We start from the raw sequence: 22786 nt of genomic DNA, 5'->3' as shown, positions 1-22786 counted from the left end.
GTAAATAGATTTAGAGATTTGCATTTTCAAATAACATGTCACAGTAAATAAAAACTAATAATCATTTGTAAGGTTTAACTCTTACTGAATGTTTTACCAACTATGGTTGAAAGTTTGGTTCTGTGACGGTTCTTTCTGCACTGACAAAGTTACAGCTGACACATACATTTCATGCATAGACAAGACAGAGAAACCTAACCTATAATTAGAACGAATGGGCATTTGAAGCATTGCTCTAGCCCTGTAGATGCCAAGCTAGACTCAGGCTCACAACGTAGTTGCACTTGATACGTATAAGACCTCAGCCAATGTCATTTGATACAATAATATGGATTTTGTGGCTTCCAGTGCCCTCCATAAGAATCACCCAACATGATCACACTAGGACTGCAAGTCATAGTTAAACAAAGTTATTTTATTTCATCTTTTGTTAAACTAAACAAGTCTCTTTCAAATTCTATAACTTTATTTATGCTGTATGTCCACAATAGACTTTACGCTTTACTGCGTCAGAAGTCAAAAATAGATAAATTGACTGTTTACATACAAACTCTTAAGGGTGACCCGTCATGTTTCTAAAAGCACAGCAGGAAGGAGGAGTTTCTTATGTGTGCTGCATCCAAATCAAGTTGGTAACAAAGTTTTATAAACGCGTCAGACAAAAAAAAATAACTTTTGTGCCTAACAATGCCCCTAAAGTGGTTATAAAATTGACTGTAAACCACTGCTGAATAAATAAGCTTTCCATTGACGTATGGTTTGTTAGGATATGATCATATTTGACCGAGAAACAACTATTCGAAAGTCTGGAATCTGAGGGTCAAAATATTGAAAAATTGGCCTTTAAAGTTGTCCATCATAGGCGATGTAGCAGGTTGTTGCTAAGAAGAAACAGGTATGTTTTAATGTTCTTTTAGCTTATCGCTGTTACGATGTTTTGGAGAGCAGATTAAAAACCGAAAGCAGAAAATTCTGAGCTTTACATTCAGTAGATACCAAGCTTGATAGGATAATTCCCAAAGAGCAGGCAGCAGCGAGTGAAGTTTATAGGAGTGTTTCTGGCCATTTTTGTTAGCGATTTGACTGCATCCACTCACAAAAAATGAAGTTTGGATATTTACTGTATGAATTCACAAAATGTCTTCATGGCACATGATCTTTTCTTAATATCCTTATGAGTTTTGACATAAAAGAAAAATAGATCATTTTAACCCATACAATGTATTGTTGGCTATACAATTATACCTGTGCTACTTACAGTATGACTGGTTTTGTGGTCCAGGGTCACATATTTACTTTGTAGTTTTTTCCATAAAACTAATTCTTTGAATTCAAGAGTAATTTATGACAGTTTATTCTTGTGGGTGATATTTCACGTGTTACTAATCAAATGTAACCATGAAAAGACTGTTCATACAATAAATCACCGTTAGAAACATTGCAGGTTGGGCTTCTACAATAGGAGACATATAAAAAGCTACAGTATAAAAAAGTCAATCCACAACAATCAGAAACTTCAAAGTAGTTTATTAGTTTTTTTCGTGCAGCAATGTTCCTGAGAAACCTGAATGCTGTTTTGACTCAACTCACTTCTTTAAAAAATAAATTAAACACATAATATGTGAACACCACCATAAAAAAATGTCCCAAAACTGTTTTTTTATGTTTACAGTACAAAACATCTCTACATTGTTTAAACAAATTGTAGGAATAACACACAAAGCCCCTAAAGAAAAGTTACACTACATGTTTCATGCATTTTTACATGTTTCGAACAATCGCAGTTTAAAGGTAAACTTCACCCCAAAAAATCTGTCCGCTTATAATAGCTAAACTATAAGCATTATAAGCATTCTTCCAAACATTTTTTCTGTGTTCATCAGAACAAAGACAATTTTACAGATTTGGACCAACTCCAAGGTGTTAATGTCACAGAATTTTCATTTTGGGTGAAGTATCCCTTTAACTGGGTTGATAAAACAATACAGATCTACAGTAACATTGTGTATGTTGTGTGTTACTGTTTGTTAAACTACCATTTCTACTCTAATGCCACTTTAACTCGACCTTCAGCAGTGATGCACCAGCAGAAATATCTGACCAACCAACGGCTGCCCATGCGTTATAAATTAACAATGAGAAAAAATAATTTAACAGAATCCCTTTCCAGAACACATCTTGAGACGCATCTTTCAAAAAAATATTAAGATGTCTTTTCGGATAAATAAAAAAAGCACCTTAATATAAAAAATTCAAACTATAATGAAACAAAGTTCACTGTACACTGGCCAAAGCTACCTCTATACAAATAAACAGCACAAAACAAATCCTTATGATAACTAGACGAACGAGAACAGATATGTACACAATATTTTTCATGAAACGACTTAAGTATTTAGGACTAAACCAAGTCAATTTCAATTCAATAAAGTTTGATCATAACTTAGAAATTACCATTTCACAATTTTTCCACAAATAAAATTATCTTTCAGGTGTTTTGCTTTATTTGAACAGCCCTGCAGTGTGACAAATACATTATATTGATAAACAAGTCCAAATGTGTATCCATGTAGTCTCTCAATTAAAGCTGAAGTGTGCATTTTTATGTTAAAATACGTATATTTAAAGCTGCAATTTGTAACTTTTGCTGCTATATCGTCATCTTTGTTAAAAAATTGAAATGACAGGTAACTAGGATTGAAATCAAATGACTTCTGACGTTTCCCGCAAAATAGTACCCAACAGCTCAAATAATAAATTATTATTGTAAGCTTACCATAGTGAATTGGAGTAAGGAGACACTTTTAAACACCGCCATTTTATTCTCAACTAATTTTTGTAATTTTTTTAACTGCGTGTGCCTCACACATTGTGAAAAGTGAAGCAGCGAGCTCTTTCATCGCCCTCTAGTGGCTGGATTCAGTTCAGCTCTTAAAAACCGCCTCTGCATGTAAACAAAAAGGACTTGAGTCAAAAAAATTTTTTAACTTCAAATAAAAGTTTCCAAAAGAGGGTTGGTCATGTATGGTAGCTGTTATCACGCTGATCTATGTTCAATTGTTTGCGTTTATGAAAAGTTTGATTTAAGCTAGTAATTTGATGCTATAAAAACAGGGCGTGTCCCTATGAATGACAGTTGTGATTGACAGCTTCGGACTTTGAGAGCTTCGAGAGGAGATTGAAGATATTACAAACTATTAATTGTCGGTTTCCAACAAAAAGTCGTTAGTTGTTGTATTTATCTTATTTTAGCAAGTCTTCGGTAAAGGGCAGTCAAATGAGAAGTTCAGGGGGCGTGGTTGACAGGGCATGCAGAGTGTTTGGGCGGAAGTTTGATACCGCGGCTCTGCTAACGGGCTCCACTGACGATTTCTTCTGCGCAGGCTCCTAACTGATGTTTTTACGTCACATGTCAGCGCCTGTCATCATTACAATGGAAGAAAGCGTCGTCAGACTTTTTTTACAGTCTATGTTTTTAACCAAAATAAATTACAGATTGCAGCGTAAATATATGAGACAACAATAAATAAGCTGATTGATTTGTACACAAACTGAACACTGTGGCGCTATCAGCACATTTAAGTATCTAGAGACATCAACCATGGCTGATTTTGCTATTACAATTAATAAAATAATGCACACTTTCAGCCTTAATATGAACTCAGTTGTAAATAGTTACAAATACATTTTTGTTTAATTATTTAAAGCATGTCACACTGCAAAACACTGCTTGAAATTGTATGAATCAATTGTATAATGAATCAAACGTTTATTGTCCAGACGCTTTATAATCATGTTTAATGATTTCATATATTCATGATTTGTTTTGTTTACTGTCCTTTCGTTTTCACAGTGTGCCGCTGTGCTTAGTCTAGAGTCTTTACTTAGTTATAGACGTAAAATAACCAGGCAACTCTACACCACATGTTAGATCCACATGTGAAGAAGAAGATTTGCCTCATGAAGCCCAAGAATAGCATGATGTACCATTATCAGTGGGGGGTTGCAGATAACTCTACAACAGAAACCTGATCATGTCATGACGTCGGTAAGATGTAAGTGTGAGACTTATGCTAAACAGAGGAACTTTTGATGTAAGATTAACAGAATATGAGGTGAACAAAACTGGATGAAATGTTTTCTAAATCAAATTTTCTAAATCACAAATACGTGAGTGCATGTTTTTGGGTTTGAAGACCATGCTTGTGTATAAACATTTCTCTGGGTAAGAGGTGTGTTTTTACCATCAAACCCACTGGCCATAGGCATGCCACAGTACCCCAAGCTTCACATTACATAATATTTTTATCTGACATGTGATGGCACGCAGCAACTGCCAGGAATAGCAGTAGATCCATGCAAAGCTCTTAGTTCGGAGGGAGAGTTGATCGGAGGGCTCTTACATTTAAATCCACATCTACATTTGGATTATGTGAAAGATATCTCATAAAAACAGAATGGCTCATCTTATTTTTGTTGGGTTTGGAATATGCACCTAACCAGCAGGCATAAATAAATACAATCCAGCAATGTGATTAAGTAAATGTAATAGAAGCTGGACTAACCATCGGGTGGTGAACTGAAATATCAAAGTAGATATGTTTTTTGCTCCTGAGTTTATGGGGTGGAAGAGGAACAATTGAACGTCGGAATGTAGATGTGAAAGTCCGGCTTAATTGTCAAAGGTGAAAGGTCAAGTCCAGGTGAGGTGCTAGATCACTTCCCTACTGTTCCGGATCGCACAGCACAGCACCATACTGAAGATCATGCCAATAATCTGTGACATGAAAACAAGCATGAAATGAAAACAAATATATCGCTGGTCTTGTGGTAAAAGTTTAGAAGAACAGCACAAAAACCGATTAGTATGAAAAATAGCCTTTACCATGACTCCGGCAACTCCAATCCCTACATATCCAACGATGAAGAGTTTACTGTTGAAAAACTCCTCGATGGCCACGTCACACTTCACTGTCTACAAACAGTGAAAAAGGTTTATTACATGGATACTGTATCATGTGTATAAGAATATGACTTAAAAACCACTAAGACTTTTCACAAGCTTTCTAGTTCTTTAACCTCCTGTTATGTGCAAATTTTAGCAATGTTATTCAACATGTGGGGTTATATTGACCCTATAAATGTTTAAAAATAAAAAACAATAAAATGAAATATAATCAAAATTAAAGGCTTATGTATTTTTTTGGAGGATCTATTGACAAAAATGCAATATAATATGCACATTGTGTCTTCAGAGAACTTACATAATGAAGCATTATGTTTGTACTACCATAGAATGAGTTATTTCTATCTACATACAAAGCGGGTCCCCTTACACAGAATTCACCATGTTGTTTCTACAGTAGTCATAAACAGACAAACTGCTTTACAGAGCGCATTTAGTAAACACGTTATCCCCTTCGGCAAAGAAGCGAAAATGTGACAACATCATAGTTCTGTTTCAGCCACCGTAGTGCTTTGAAAGGGAGCGGTGGAGTGAGCCGTTGGTTGCAGTTCACAACTTCACCGCTAGATGTCGCTAAATTTTATAAATTGGAACTTTCATCAAATTGTTATTTGTTGTATTACTTTTTTTGACATATTGCTTCTTTGTTATATAACTTTATCAACCGAACGACTAAGTGACCTCCTTTTATCAGCTGGGCATATTTTAATAATAAATAACAGAGAATGAGAACCAGTAATTCATTTTTTATATTAATCATTTTCTCAGAAGATATTTACTAACCCACTGGAGTAATTTGAAACACGATTAACGATTATACAGGAAGCAAATACACATTGCTGATCAATAAGATTTAACCTTGTTTGTTGTGATGTCTTGACACAAACTGGGGCTTACTGAGGTCGAACCGCAACAGTTTAACTGCCAAAGAGATAACACAAAATGAGAAATGAATGAAACACAACAAGGTTAGTTAAGCATATAACCATAATACACAGTTCATTCAATATTCCTGAAACCATGAAGTTCATCAGCGATCTGTTGGGGGGAACTAGATTGTCTGCGACCTTATTTCCCTTTACGCATTTTCCGAATTCTGCACTAAAGGGCGTACAGGTCGTATCAGACAAAGGAAAAGATCTCTTGTGATGCAACTTTATGATCAATTTCATTTGCATTTATACAATTTATTATTCAATTATTACAACTCTTTTGGTAACACTTTACTTAAAGCCTTTATGTACAATATAATGCATTATAAAGGGTATTAAAGGGAATGATGCATTATAATTGTTTATAAGGTGTGTTGTAATACATTAAATGTTGTTGTAAATAATTGTAACAATTAAAACTGCATAGTGTCACGATGAATTGATAAGTGTTTTGGGGGTGGATTCCCGGACATGGCTTAAGCCCTAGACTAACTTAAATGTTAGAAGTGTCGTGATCGAAAACAACTTACACTGACATATCTTAAAATATATCAGTATGACTTTTTTGTAAAGTATGTTTTTTTTAAACTGACTTAAATATCCTAATTTAACCAAGGCCTAGTCCTGGTTTAAATTAATCCTTGTCTGGGAAACCGGCCGGAAGACCTATCGTTTCATCCAGTCATGTGACCAGGATAATATTGAGACAATTTTGCTATAAAGCTATAGCGATTACACAATATTGATAATATTGTTACATCCCTTATTAAAAGTCATAATTAATACATTAAAACTACATTTATAAAATATTTTATTTGATGCTTTAGGTAAAGTGTTCCCACTTTCTTATTCAGTTTGATGGAACCCACAGAGTCAGACGTAAACATGCAAAACTCACAGTTCTGTAGTAGGACTGGATGGTTGTATTGTTGTAGTCTTTTGCAGAATTGTCGTAGTAAGTCTTTACTTCCTCAATTATCTGAAATGATAAAGAAATAACATCTTGGTTTCTTTAAGTCTAAATCAACATGACTCAGATTATTTTGATTTAAACAAAAATACCTCATCTTTATTTAGGAAGCCGAACACGCCTGCTGCAACTTCTGCTCCGAAGATGGCAAGCAGACAAGCAAAAAACTGAAAGACAGAAGACAAACAGGAAATGAGTCATTACTCCTATAAAGCCTATTTAATTAAGTTATATTTATAAATATGATAATATAACAATTATGATTTCAGCTAAACGGTGACCTTTATGGGTAAATTAACCATTTTTATTCCATATTAGTTTATTAAAATGAATGACAAACCAGGGTATATTTCTGAAAGTCTTTATTTTACAGAAAAAACTTTCTTAGAAAGAACACAGACATACTCGTTTAAACCATTACAGATTTAAGGCATTCTAGACAAAACCTGAAACCTACCCTGCTCTACCACGTATTAGCTTAAAAAAAGACATGATTTATGGAAATCGAAAAAGATCAGTGCTCACCAATCCCAGAAGGCACTGAGACTCCCTCACGGCACCGCAACATCCAAAGAAGCCCACCAGCATCACCAGCCCCCCAGCTGCAATGAGGATATAGACACCTGTGTGCACCACAAACAGAAGTAAACATGGCAGTCAACCTATCGCAAAAAAACAAATAAGTCCATAAGACCAATCTACTATATTTAGTACTATTACTAGAAAGCTACTGTAATGTAACATTACGACCAGCAGAGGGAAGCACAAATGCTTTGTGAGTTGACATCATGGAGATGACATCATGTGTCTGACAACAGCACAAAAGCTCTTTAAAGGGGTCATATGGCATGAATACGTGTTTTCTTTGTCTTTGGTGTGTTATAAGTTGCCCATGCATGTATTAGACACGTAAAATTGCTAAAATGAAAGTGTCTGAAAAAAAGATGCATTCTATCTAAAAGGGAATGCTCACCCAGAGCTGCCTGAAACGCCTCATGTAACCACAGCACCACAAATCTACGCCAGTTCATGGTATGAGTTGACCAAGACCGGCCAAATGTATACGCAGGTGAGTGTACCTGTCAGTACAATTACTTTGGAACCTGATGTTCCAAATATGAAAGGCGTTACATTTCCGTCACTCGATTGGAGTTATCAACCAATCCCTACGCACTGGTTAACTGGCCAATCATAGCACACCTTGCTTTTCAGAGCGATGAGCTATGTTTCAGAGAGGCGGGCAAAGAGGAGATACAAAAAAGCATGGTGTGGAAAATACAGCGTTTTAAACCTTAGATCGTGTATAAATTACATCTAAAGGAACGATTATATTAGTTTTAGCCGTGTCATACGACCCCTTTAAGATGATGTCACTATCTTTCTCCCCAGCCCCATCTCTCAGCTCATTATCCTACTCATTAGAGCATTAGAGAGAGAGAGAGAGAGAGAGAGAGAGAGAGAGTGGTACTGTAGCGTGAACTACCATCTGCTTCAGCAAAAACCACAAATGCTCCACAGGTGCAACATCACATCATAAAGAGGCAGATGTCTTTTATAGGAAGTTGTCACTCACATCCTCTAGCTCAGAATATTTTTTAAGTCTCCTTTTGTAAAACACCTCATTTAACTCTTCAGCTTGTTAGTGTGTTAAATATTGAGATGTTTAAAAAAATCTAATATTCTAATAATATGGGGGGCGGTCAGGTCTTGATCTGTAATAGAGAAGGCAACACTGTCCTGAGATTAGACGGGAGGAATTAACTCCACATGAACAAGTATAATGATGCCACAGGAGAGCTGAGACAGGTGAGAACTCATCTTATATCTCGAGAGAGGTGGAGAGAGAGAGAGAGAGAATTTTGCTAGTTTTAATTATAATATATTACATTTTATTATATTATGTAGATCATTTTGAAACTTCTAAATACTTCTAAAAGTATAAAAATATCCATTCAAAACCGTGCTCTTATAATTATGATTTTTAATATACATTTTCAGGATTGATTTTGCAGAAATGGAAGTATAATAACACAAAGCAAGTGCATAAAGAAACATGCAATGTTATGTTTCAAACAGATGGCTATATATGCGGTTTCAAAGCAACAACAAACAAAAGTTACTGCGCATGACTTCTCTTCCGGTACACATTCGCAAATAATAGAGAGCCTGTAGATTATTTCTGATAAAAATCAAAAGAAAGCAAGAAGAAGCATTACTTGGCTAAACTCGTCTCTCCAATATTTTGAATGTAGACTGCGATACCAAGCTCAACCACTAGATGTCAATGTACCATACTTATGCAAAAAGCCCCAAGATGCAGTGGGCTGCCGGGGAATTTTATAACGCCTTATAACTTGACTCAGCCAATCAGAATCAAGGACCATAATAACTGACTGCTTTATAAGGTTTCTTTTAATGCGTCAAAACTACAGGACCCATTCAACAAATTGTTAATTTATAAAATAAAATAATAATATAAATTAATATGAACATAAATTAGATAAAATATGAATAGTTATATAATTAGACACTAGCCAAACACAGACTGGAAGTAAACTTCAGCCGGCACGTGCGTCCGATGAAACCGTCTACAGAGGAAACAGTTGCGTATTATAGCTTTAACCTCCTACAGGTTTCTCTGTTTTAGTTCTTTTGCAGTTTCTTTTATCATATATTAATTTGTACATGTTTCAGTTTATGTTTTTACTACAACAGAATACATTTACGATGACAAGTCAATTTTGTGTCAGACATTCATATTCTATATGGCTTGTCGCGATTTACACAATTTGATAAATCACTAATGTATCCATCACATGCATTAACGTATGTTTAATCCTGGAATAATGTGCTAAAAGTGTGAGTATAAGGAAAAGCTACATGCATTAGCAAACAGCACTATACATCGAAGAACGGTACACAAGTTTGAAACACTTTCATATTTCCAGGCCAGAACTGATACTTCCTCCGGTGATAGCGTTATTTGCACTTGCTTAAAAACTATCACCAACTACTCCAAGTTCTTTTCAAAACTGTAAAAACAGAGATGAGACGAAACAAGTGTGACGGAGACAGTGACCACATCCCCTGACTGAAAACAAACTTTCCACAAGCTGACAATATTTACACCGTTGCCACAGTAGCTCTGGATGAGACCATTCTTTGTCATTGCTCTGATGTGAAATTTGTGCACACGAGAAACAAGCTCAGATTGTTGTCTCAGGACGTTCTTTAACTAAAGCTGTCTGATTGGTTCGCTGAAACGATACACAGAGCCAACATGATGTCGTAGCTTTTGGATGCTATGTGATGTGGAGGGGTTGACTAACTAGTCTGAGCTTGTGACTTATTCAAAATTAATTCTGCTGAATAAACTGAATTTGTAACTGACTTCCTGTCAAGAAAAAGAGATCAACATGCCAAGAAAATGATTGTGTGGATGATGCTAATGTACTGTAAGCAATGGCCAGTGAGTCCCTGAGGGCGAAAACAAAGATAATAGATATGAACACGATTTATTTTGCCGTTCTATAACTATGAATGTGAGAAGAACATTGATAGCACTCAACATTTGTTTTTCCATCAGCATCACTTTAGTTTATTAGTTTACTTCTTTCAAACTAAAAGTAAGAATGTAAACATTAATTCTAAAGAAATACACTTAAATTATACTTTTATACTTGACTTATATTGACAGAAATGTATATTTGGCCTATACTTGTACTAGATCTTTTAATGGTATTAAAATTATAATATGTATACTTCTAAAATAAAATTTTGTATACTTGACCTGTAGTTCATTGAGTAACCTATTAAATACTTTTCATACAAATAGTATATTATAAGTATGATAAACTTACATGTACATATACTTGCGACCTACTACTAATAAACTAGTAGTATACTGAGACTACACTATACTTCAAAGTGTACTTTAATAAACTAATAAACTGAGCTGTATTAAACTATAGGTTCACTTGTAGTACAGCTGAAGTAAAGACAGACCCTGCATTCCATTTCGAAGGGCTCATCCTTATGCCCTACGCCCTTGGAAGGGTGTTTTTTCCGTGGCCACTCACTTCATAGTGCGAGCTTCAAAGGGTTGAAGGGTGTAGGGGACCAAACAACTGTTTCTTGAAGTGCCCTTCTGCGTCATCATTCTGTGCCCATAAGGAGGCGCCGTCGCCACGCAAAGAATTTGCACAAATAATCATGGGGGCGCGAAGTGTCTATCAGTTGTACCCTTTAAAATCCTTCATTCCGAAGGGCCCTTTAATGTGGCCAGTTATGACGCTTCGATTTGGAATGACCCTTCAATATGAAGGCCATGACTGTTTTCATTTGGATGGGCCCTTATATGCCCGATATATCCCATGAACGCACTGTAAAAAAGTAGTTGTGTTCTTAAACTTTACTACTGTAGTTGGGTGCTTAAACTTTACTACTGTTACATTTAAAGTATACTCAAGAGTACACTTTTGGTTCCGAGTTACAGTGCTATTGAAATAGCACACTTACAGATACGCCATTACTGCATTGACATTAATATACTTACCACATGAAGTGTACTTTTAATTATACTTCAACTCAAGTACACTCCGTTCTTAGAAATATGTAATTCAAAGTCCATTTATAAAGAAAAGAGGACAATAAATAAATAAATATGATACATAGAATACTTGGTAATATATTGTAATAAAATGAACTTAAAGCATACTTATGTCTGTAAGGGATATGATATACGTTTTAGTTGTCCTTTTTAAACATACATACTTTTGTAGGTTGGGGTTGTATCCAAATATGGCAAATAGGTTGTTTGATGCGCTAAAATGGTTCTTTTCTTGATCTGTGTTGAAGTCATGCCCTCACACTGGCATCTCTTTTCAGCTGTGAGCACTAAAAACCCACAAACGAGGGTGATGTCATCGACTAAAGCAGGCTTGAAGAGGTCATTTGAGGTTAGGAATATTTTCTGATGTCATAGAAGGTTGTGCCCTCTACACGCATCACTTCAACACAGTAACTAAACCAAAGCAACTTTATTTTCAGGAGTGTGACCGGGTGACTTGTTCAGCTGTTTCAAAAGTAGCTTTGCCGATAATAAGCTATTTCTGTCACGTGTAGCCGAGGAGAGTTGGAAAACATGACTATTTTTATCACATTGATTCACACAGTTTTACAGATGATAAATAATGAAATCTTTATATGTGATATTAGGAGGTCAGTTTGAAGTGAGTGAATCGGTAAATAAACAGGTTCAGAAAAGGTGATTCACGGCTGGGTATCATTTTACATATTTAAATTGGACATTTATTATAAAGGAATAGTTGTCGGAGCCGATGGTCATATGGTGCCGGTGCGGCCCAGAATTTTTTTTTAATCTTTATTTACTTACCCACGCATTGTTTCAAATAGGTATAAATTGATTTGTTTTGTTCAACACAAAATTAGAATTTTTTAATAACATGGGAAAACAAACAGTTCTGGGGCACCATTGACTACCGTAGTAGTTTTGTTTCCTACCATAGTAGTAAATAGTGTCCCAGAAGTGTTTGTTTACAAAAATTCAGAAATCTTCTTTTAAGTTCAGTGGAACTATATAATTTATACACGTTTGAGACATCCTGACGGTGAGTAAATGATCACAGAATTTATATTTTTTGGTTGAACTATTCTTTATCCACTGTGGGTTATCTGCTATAAAGCTGCAGTCTTTTCATTTTATTTATTTGGCAAACCTAATTCGATTGCATTTGGTTAACTTGTAACTTCTGTAACTGTTCATATAAATACATCACATGGGGTCTCACTATTTCTGTCACATTTTCCAGTTCGGGTTAAATTGGTGATACACAATAGTCTTAAGGTTTCCTCTATGAATGCACACCTCCAAATGTCACTTCCTGTTTTCAGAAAAACCCGAGCACGCAAATGTTCATGAACTTTCTGCTCCTCTGTCCCACATTGGCTGGGTAGAAGCGTGTGGAGACTTTGCCACCCTGAGCAGCTTAGACATTTCCAACCAGCACCATAAACACAGAGTCTGTCTGTCTTAACTTATTTACTGTGTGTGTTAATGCCATATTTGAATTCCATGGGGCAGGACTAAATCAATATTTTCATTGTTTGGAGTTGGGCATGGCTCTGTGTACTCTTACCAGATACCGTCAAAAATAAATAGATGTGGTTAACTTCATGAAGAACTAGTCAGCATGAAATTCTCACCAATGAAGAAGGTCTCTGGTCCACCCTTTCCCAACAGACACACAGTATTTGGATCAAATCTCAGCCAGAGTCCTACGGCCAACACCAATGAGCCCATCAGCTGTCAGAGAAAGAGAGAGAAAATGTTCATCAACAGCAGAATATAAAGGTGAACCACTTCTCTGGGGATCACAGACGTGTGTGTGTGTGTATATATATTTTAGAAATATTAACACGTGAAAATACATTTTAATATTTAAGTGATAATACACGGCTAGCGGTGGAGGCCAAGAACCACCCAATGTGAAGCGCATTAAAATCCTTTAATGAATGGCTAGCCGTGGATTATTCCGCTTATACCATGGTCATTTGCCAAGTTAAAGCTGTTACTGATGTTTACAGAGCAATTTTTGATCAGACAGGTGAAAATGACAGCTATCCTTACCAGTTAATTTCAAACTGACAAGAACTACCCGTGCATTAAACGTTAATGCACACCTTCCAGCCAATCAGAATCAAGTATTCAGACAGACCATGTTATAATTATATATAATTTACATTCAATATTTAAATTTTTTACTTTGCATACGTGTGCATTGCATTACTTTGTGACTATGTATATATTCTAAATTTTAAATAATTTCCCAGGTTGTCGAATGGTTTGAAATAAAATTGGTCTTTGTCTCTCTCACTTTCTTCTGTTTTTTCTATTAGACGGTGAGATGGCACAAATATTTTTCCACTCTGGCAGGATCCTTCAGCTCTTATAACTAAAGGCTTGTCAGATTGAGAAATGATGGATGAAAGCCAAACTGTGAAAGGAAAGCAGGTTGTAGAGTTCAGACCATTGCACATTGAGTCCGAAATGTGCGTCCGGAATTTCTGCCCGTTAAAAAATAAATACAACCTCAAGTTGTGTCAATCACATTTACAAACTGGCTACGATATTTTCTTCAATCCTTAAAAAAGGACTGGGTTTGACTTTCGCAATTTCGCAACTGTAGCAAGAATTTCGAGAGGCGTTTTGACAATTAAGACACACTGTACAAACGAGCACCAAATACGAACGCATACGAAAATTTTAAGCATGTAAGAAACCGCCTCCATCACGCATTAATGAACTTTAATTCCTGCACACCCTCATATGTCAAAACGTATTCACATCATCTTCTGTTTGAGAAGCTACACTAGTTGGCATTACAAAATGTGCGGTACTGCTTGGATCGGGGTATAGACAGAGAAGACATGTTCATGTACGTTACTGAAGAAGTATGTTACTATTATGTTTGTCAAATAAATATATTTTATTTCCTTTTATAAAATAACTATGCTATAGCGGTGACCTGTGCACCCAACGCCTGAAATACACAATGTACATGAAATATGGAAGTAGATGAACACAAATTCATCTGGTTGTGCAAACTTATTTTATTCAAAACGACTTGCATAACATGATACTATACATTTGTTTTTGAGGATGTGCAATCTCCGGGATCGATCCCATGAGCTTTGCATTGCTAGCCATGCTCTAACCACTAAGCTACACAAAAGGTGTATAAATGTCTAGAAATAACTAAACTTTTAAATTTGAAGATGAATAAAAATTTAGCTATCCATGTGATTTTGCTTCAGTAAAGTGTGAATTCAAAATGCTTTTCTGACGGTAAAATTAAACCCACACTGACCAAGTCCTGCCACCAATGGCGGCAATATCCATAAGCTCGGCGTCATTGTTCAATTAAGTTAAGTGTTAAAACCACAGCTCTGATTTGTTTCAGGTCAGAAGGGCATAAAACATCTAAAAGGCCACAAAAATCCTATTACACGTCCTGGATGATGCAAGGGCGTTGAGAGTTTCCTCACCGCCTGCTGTCTCTAACAGCTGTCACAACAACCCCCCCCCCCAACAAGAGATATAACCCCTTAACCACTCAGTAACCCCACTGCAGTGTAACATCATCCCGCCTGACATCAGTGCTCTGCCCCACCCTGACTCCCCTCCCCCCCATCATCAGCCTCCTCTGGGCATCAGGGTTTATCTGCCCGCCAGGAGAAAAGATTAACTGTCTGCAAGTGTGTTTGACCACTCGACTCTGAAAATCTACTAATTTAAAGTATTTCTTCATATGTAGATAGCTTCATTGCTATTGTCTAATCCAGAATACAGGACGACTATTGTGTCTTGAGCAAGAACACCTTATAGGATATTCATGTTCCTAGAAAACATATTTATACAAAATGTTCTTATTGAAGAAAAAAAGAAAACTGTCCAGTTTCCTGTCATTAAAATGGATTTTTGACAATTTATTTGAAATCATACCAGGTAAATTCCATGCAAATGTTAACTATAAGATAAGGTTTTAACCATACTAAAATAAAATGGCCAAATGTTAATATTTAGTGGTTTAAATGCCCATGTGGCGTCTCGCTCACTTTTCTGGTTTTTAATGCAGTTTTCCATAGTCAGATTGAATTGTCACATCCATAATGGTCCATATTCCTCATAAATGGGCACATGAAAATTTAAATATAGTAACTATATTATTTTCTCTGAAGAGTCTTCCCTCCTCCATTTGTTGGGTATTATTGCATCTAGTTTGTACGATTTACTTGACAGAAATCCTACAAAGTATGTCAAAACCAAAAATCAAATCAAAACCATGCGTCCTTTCTGTCATATGTATAATAACACGTTAATTTTCCTCTTTTAAAATATAAAACATGTAAACATTTTTTTACATAATTAATACATTTAATACATTCTCTGAGAATTTATATTTCAAGTTTTAACTAAAAATGTAACATCCATAACGCTGGAATTGCCCACCATGTGTCATTAAATAGTTATAATTTATAAATTATAATCGTATAATTTGCAGAATATTTATGTTATATAAATAATATTATGTCGCTAAATATATAAAAAATACAAATTGAGTTGGTCTTTTAATTTAAGTACCATAATAATGCAATACTAATAAACAAAAGGATAAACTAAATACTGGAAAAATGAAGCAACTCTCTTGTATGCCAGTTAACTAATGAGAGGCAGATTTGAAGCCAGTTTCCAGTCTTAAAATTCTCTGACGGGTCACTTTTGACTTTCTTTAGTAATTTTACATGTATGGAAAGAAGGTTATTGGAAGTTTTATGTTGTAACAAACCAAATCAAAGCACATTTTTATGTAGATTCTATATCTGAAACAAAGAGTTTCATTTGTGGTAAGAAATAAACAGACAACGATTAAAGCACCAGACATGTTTGAAGGCTCAAAGTGGCCAGCTGACAGCACACTATAAAAACTCTTCTCCCATGTTATATGTTTATTTTCTAAAGAACTTTTTGTAAATGCTAAACACCAATTATATGTTGAAAACAAATGATGGAAAAGCACTGAACATTTTATAAAGAGACATTTTGAGACTAGAAAAATAGAAAGTCTATTCAAACTCAGGAAAAGCTGATTAGATCTCCTTCTGGAAAACCTGTAGCTTAGGAAAGTTTTCAAGCTCAAAAGCATAGGCGGAGTTTGAAGGGGGAAATGTTGCACTGCCCCCCCAAACATGAGCAAATTATAATTTTGTCTCAGCTATGAATGAAAAATAAATAATTCATATTTCTTGTCAATGAATTTAAGCATTTTGTATTGCATGAAATGTTTAAAGTAGCTCAGTGGTAAGAGCATTGCTTTAACAACGCAAGGTTGTGGGTTCGATCCCAGTGGATTGCACATACCCAAGTATAAATGTATAGGTTAATGCAATGCAAGTCGCTTTGGATAAAAGCGTCTGCCAAATGCATAAATGTAAATGTAAAAGTAGGGCTGTCCTCGACTAAGGATTTACATAGTCGAATCAGAATTGTCGCGTCTTGCCTATAGTCGAAATGCGCGTGCACATGGGCACGACACCAGGTGGTTTACAAGGGTAGCCTAAAGAGAAAAGTGCAGCGCACCTTTGATGCCCCCAAAAATAATCAAACATTAATTTACAGAATTTGTTTAGAACAAAATATAGCTATATAATAAATAAATAAATAAATAAGCCAGATTCAAGTTGCAATTTGCAAAATAAATGTGTGTAGGCAAAATGTCTGAAATGCAGGGGAACATATATTCAAAACACAAGAAACAGATAGTAAAATATGTAAATGAGAATGGCTTTGATGTATTAAAATACAGAATGTTCAGAAAGTACAAGCGAAAATCGCAACTTCAAAACTAAGCGTTGTAGTCACGAATATGATAATTAGCGTGTAACGTAGGTGCCCCCTAAGCTTTTCTTCAATAAAACTATTATGATACTCTTCAATCCACCTGGTACTTTGTAATATCCTTATTCGAACAGAATGTGAGCTATACATTTTTTTTATTGACTTGTTAATTTGTACTGTTATTATTTGTATGTTCCTGTTTCCGCAATGAGGAGAGAAAAAAAAGGTGCCTCTGTCCTGAAAATTCATCCTCAATATGACATCATATTTTTGTGCTGTAAACTCATTCTATGTGTTTATTTTAAACTGTCGGGACAATCTAACAGGGTATTTTGCACTGTAAAATCATCCTACGTCCTATTTTGGCGATGTGGTTTAGATTAAATAGTTAAATTTTTGCACTGCGGTAGGAAAATCTGACAAGGCAGGACAATTCAACAGAACAACCCCCAAAGCAGGAAAGTGAAACTCTGCCTATGCTTAACCATGTTTTTTAGTTACTGAGGTTCTGCTGTATTCTGGCTAATAGTTAATTCTGGCAAAAAGTTAAATGCATAGTCAGTTTGTGGAAAGGTCATTTTGGGCATCAAAAAGGACACTTTGGGAAAAGCGTTTTCCAAGTCCTGTCTTTTCGCTTCCGCTCTCAAAATATTTTGCTTATACACCTGATTTAATTCATTGTTAGTGTGTTAATCGGGAAGACTAATGAACATTAGGAGGGCGGCAGACTGTCGAGTCGAATCAGGTGTTTTAAGGAAAAAATTCTCACTAGGAAATAAAATATTGCAGATCAAACAATAACCAAGTAACTATTTTAAAAGGTGGTGACTGCATTAAATTGTATGATATGAATTAAGATTGTAAGATCTCAGCTCCTAGGGAGAAAAAAAAACATAGTATTGCATAGTGATTTAGACAAAAGTAGCTATAAAACATTACATTTTTTAAGGAAATCAAGAAAAGTTAAACATGAATATATTGTAAATATAAATTCACACGTTATTAGGACAGATGATTTTATGTCAGGGGATTAGAGTGTATGATTTATAGTAAGTGAAAGAGAATACCGAAAGATGTCTATTGTCCAACGCTCAGGGGTGTGGTCAGAGAGTATCATGGGACGTTCATACACACTGCACTATTTCCTACCACCTGCTGTTTCTGCTTTGTGTAACTGATTACACAGCCTTATATTACAACAGGCTGATATCTAAAGTCTGATTCAGCAAACCCTCTCAATGTCTAGTTGGACTGTCGGCTGGATTTATTATAACAGCGCAAATAAACTGGTAATTCATGGCATTAATGGGGTTTGCCGCACAGCCACGCACACCTGTTAGCATCAATTACAGAAGCATTATCATACTGTACATAATGTGCCCTCTTCCTCTTCTAAAGTGCCATTTAGATGAAATCTGTAGTAGTACAGTCAGAACAAATGACTGATGTGATCTGAGTCAAACTCTTTAAATTCTTATTCTTAATGAATGGGACTCTTCTGAAGGATGTGAGCATCAGATGCTACACAAAGTCCGAATTTGTACATCATCTGAAAGCTGAAAAAATAAGCTTTCCAGTGATACAGTACATGGTTTGTTAGGATAGGCCAATATCTGGCAGAGATACAAATATTAGAAACTTTGGAATCTAAGGGGGCAAAGAAATCAAAATATTGAGAAAATCACCTTTAAAGCGACATACATCGCATTATCCTATACATTTGTTTCTAAGTTTGTGCAGTCCCCTGGGATCGAACCCACGACCTTTGCGTTGTAAGCGCCATGCTCTTACCACTGAGCTACAGGAAAGTTAATCAGAGATGCTGTAGCAGGCCGTTGGTAAGAAGAAACTCTTTGTTTTTAATGCTCTCTATTGGCTTACCGCTGTAATGACGTGTTGGAGAATAGATGAACCTAAAAGCTGAAATTCTAAGCTTTACATAGATACCAAACTTGATAGGCTTATTCCCAAAGAGCAGGCAGCAGCGAGTGCAGTTTGTAGGCGTGTTTCTGGCAATTTTTGTTAGCGATTTTGTTGCATCCACAGCACAACATAGAAAAGGATGTGAAAACAGAAACACTATCAGTGTCCGTGTTTCATTTGTAACAATTTCCTTCAACAAATAATGGTACAAAACTCAAAATTAACGAATAAATACCGAATCAAGCGAATGATGGATTTAGGAAACGATAAAACATAAAAAACGTACAGTACATGTGATGTCACCGTAATTGTCTTTGGTGCATGTTCACATCTTGTGTTTGTTTCTGACCTCATACACATTTGTCTTTCTGTGCCCCTGACAATTCGATATTAATAATTAATGAGGCTTTTCCATTCAATGTGTATTGTGAGAACATGGATCACGTTCGACGTGCATTTAAAGACCGGAAATATTGTGTATTATTAAATATTTAATAAATCAAAATAATGTTTGATTTAAAGGTGTTATATATATATATATATAGACATGGAAGGTGTCAGTAGTTCCTCTACTGTCTCTAAAGTTAAAACGGGCCTGATACTCCCATACTTACATTGTGTACACTACTATACAGACTACAATACTCTCTAATATCAATACAGGGTTTTTGGACCTCGACCTTTCACATGTATGCACACTTGCGATATTAGAGAATACAAGATTAAGTATGACTGGAGATAAAAAAACTCAACCCAGAGCTGTTAATCTGCATGGTTTAGGAAAGTGTGTGATCTCTCAAAGTCTTGGAAAAGCATGAGGACTTGGAGGTTGCGCTATGGCTTTTTATAAAACACCCTCAACGCTGATGCAAAATGCAAGTGTTGTGGTGGAAAATGTTATAATGAGCAAAGAGAAGCTTCCTTCAACAAAAATATACCCATTTTAGAAAATAACTTCCTTTTATTTGTGCATTAGAAGAGCATTCACAGTGCATCCAGGAGGTTTTTGAAGTAGCAGATAAGTGTACTGCATTTTGTATTAAATGCATCAATGTTGAATCAAATGTACTACGCATCGGTAACCCTTTCAAAATTGTATTCCTTATCATAAATTGAAGTGAGTGACACCGATTGGTTGGTTAATTATTTATTTTACTACTGTAGTTACATTTATTACACTGGGAATAGAAGGTGCGCACACAGTTTTGTGTGAAACAGAATGCTTCTTCAAATGCTTTGAGTACTTTGTGTATTTTGTAACCTATGTATATATTCGTTACATCCATATCACAATAGAAGTATATACACATGCCTGTTTGCTTATATCTCTACAATTATCAAAGACGGGTTGTGTTTGGCGAAGCATACCAGTTATATACACCACAAGATATTTTTGCATTCTGAGAATTTCCCTGAAACTATGTACCGTATTAGACAAGAACTAACACAAAATGCTCTTAAAGTTACTATAATCACGTGAAACTAGGATCTTATTACTCATCTCTCACTTACACCTGATTAAATGGAAGTGCAACAAAAAGAGATTAGTCTGAGGGTTACTGGAAATCTGAGGTTAGGGAATAGAAAATTTATGCCGAGAATAAAAACATGTCATGGGATAATACCCAAACCAAGACACTTGCTTAAAGGGACAGTCCCCAAAAATGAAAATTCATCATCAGGTTGTTCCATGACTGAATAAATGTCTTTGTTCTGATGAACACAAATGAAGATATTTGGAAGAATGTCAGTAACCAAACAGGTCTCATCCCCCCTAATAGTATTTATTTTCCCTACTATGGCAGTAAATGGGAATGAGATCTGCTTGGTCACTGACATTATTCCAAATATCATCCTTTGTGTTCAGCAAGACAAAAAAATTGATTCAGGTTTGAAACATTAAATGATGACAGATTTTTATTTTTGGGTGAACTATCCCTTAAAAAAAAGCTAAAATGCAAATTTTTAAATGTTCCTAAAACACGACGTATTTTAAGTGTTTCATTTTTGAGCCAGGCAGCAAATTCTTAAACGTGTCCCTTTTATCTGAAACTAAAATACGAAATCAGGCATTTGCAATAAATCAATTTGTTGATTTCTCTGTGGTCATCCATATTTTAGCATAACTAGACACATTTACAGCCATATTTATAGTCAAAATATTGACTATATTTGATGTATAGAAAAATCGAAAATACTTTCTGTACTTGCACGAATATAAAAGAATAACTAGCTATACTGACCACTGGCAGCACATAGATTTTAAGTTGTTTGTTCACACAAGATGCGTTACATCTACAGTACTTGCGACTCGAGGATGACATATATAAACATATATAATAAGTTTATTGTAAAACATCACCAGACATTTTGGGTTTCCCTGGGGGAAGCCCGTGCCCCGTGCAAATGCCCATATAAGCAGCAATGCACCAGAGTGTCCGACCGATCTCTCCAAACAAACACACGCTGGAAGAAGGAAAAAGGGGCGGATTTTTCCTTGTGGAAAATCTGCTTTAAATTGAACAAGCAGTACTCTGTCGGTCTTCCCCCGAGTCCCAGCATACACTTCGCTTTGCGTTATAATCGCTGTCATGGCGGGCAATATATATATATATATATATATATATATATATATATATATAATTGCGCGTAATTTACGCATTTGAGTGTGCACGTGAAACTTGAACTATTCACTTAAATGCCACACATTTGTTACTATGACTGAATTAACAGAGCAGTGTGCTAGCAACTTAAAAAAAGTAATGGTCTCTAGCCTCCCGGAACACACATATTCTGATAAAAAGATGAAATGCATTGTGAACAGCTTTGGTCGTCTAACGTGTTGCATACAAGTAAATGCATTGCATTACTTACCCAGAACGTAAAGTTGAAAATAAAGAGTAGATATTTCACGCATTTCATTCCGCCTTCAACTTTCCCCATATTGAACGTGAAAAGCGTAGTTTTTCCGAAACAGTCCAGTCGTGAAGCTGTGAAGATGCTGTGTTTCACTCCTTGTGTCCTTTCAACATCTGCACTAGTAGCACCGGATGATTTCTACAGCTTCTATGTCCCGCCCACTTGAATAATGTCTCAGGGGCAACTCGAGGGGGGTTTGAGAAGAGCAATGACCCATCGACGCACAGTGGATGCTTTCATTGACTGTGCTAACCCAGCCAAAACTTGCAAGGTGTTTTTGTTGGATGAAAAACGACTGAGCCTGTTGAAAAAATAGCATATTGGCTACGAAAATTTACCAGGGTTTTATTACAGTTGAAATTGAAAAACCATGGTTTTACTACAGTTAAAACCAAATAAAACATTGTAAACGGTGGTTACTGTAGTAAAACCATGGTGTTGCCGTCATTAATCAATGCACCAAAATACATGGTTCCTACACTTGTAGCACAAAAAAACATGGTTCATTTTCCTTAGGTGGGATAGGTACGTTTTGATGCTGGTCCTTATCTGGTTTAAGATTGTTATGTTCTGGTTCCCCACCAGCATAAACCAGTTCAGGACCATCTTAAACCAGCACATGACCATCTTAAACCAGTATGACAAGCATCAAAACAGAC

The 22786-nt window shown here is 35.8% G+C and overlaps 1 protein-coding gene across 1 annotated transcript; it reads right to left on the bottom strand.

Moving 5' to 3' along the window:
• Positions 1-1510: 1510 nt before the first annotated feature.
• tspan2b (tetraspanin 2b) lies at positions 1511-22214 on the bottom strand. Its single transcript, XM_056734041.1, has 8 exons — positions 22083-22214; positions 13094-13193; positions 7394-7491; positions 6961-7035; positions 6797-6877; positions 5825-5887; positions 4886-4975; positions 1511-4777 (listed from the first exon to the last, which is right to left on the bottom strand). Exons 1-8 carry the CDS (start codon positions 22149-22151, stop codon positions 4712-4714), a joined length of 642 nt encoding a protein of 213 aa, XP_056590019.1. The 5' UTR covers positions 22152-22214; the 3' UTR covers positions 1511-4711.
• Between the last annotated feature and the right edge of the window lie 572 nt (positions 22215-22786).

Source organism: Triplophysa dalaica, chromosome 20 (genome assembly GCF_015846415.1).
Source record: "Triplophysa dalaica isolate WHDGS20190420 chromosome 20, ASM1584641v1, whole genome shotgun sequence".
Lineage (NCBI taxonomy): Eukaryota > Metazoa > Chordata > Actinopteri > Cypriniformes > Nemacheilidae > Triplophysa > Triplophysa dalaica.
Note: the sequence above shows the minus strand (reverse complement) of the source record. Positions and strands in the feature narration are given on the sequence as shown.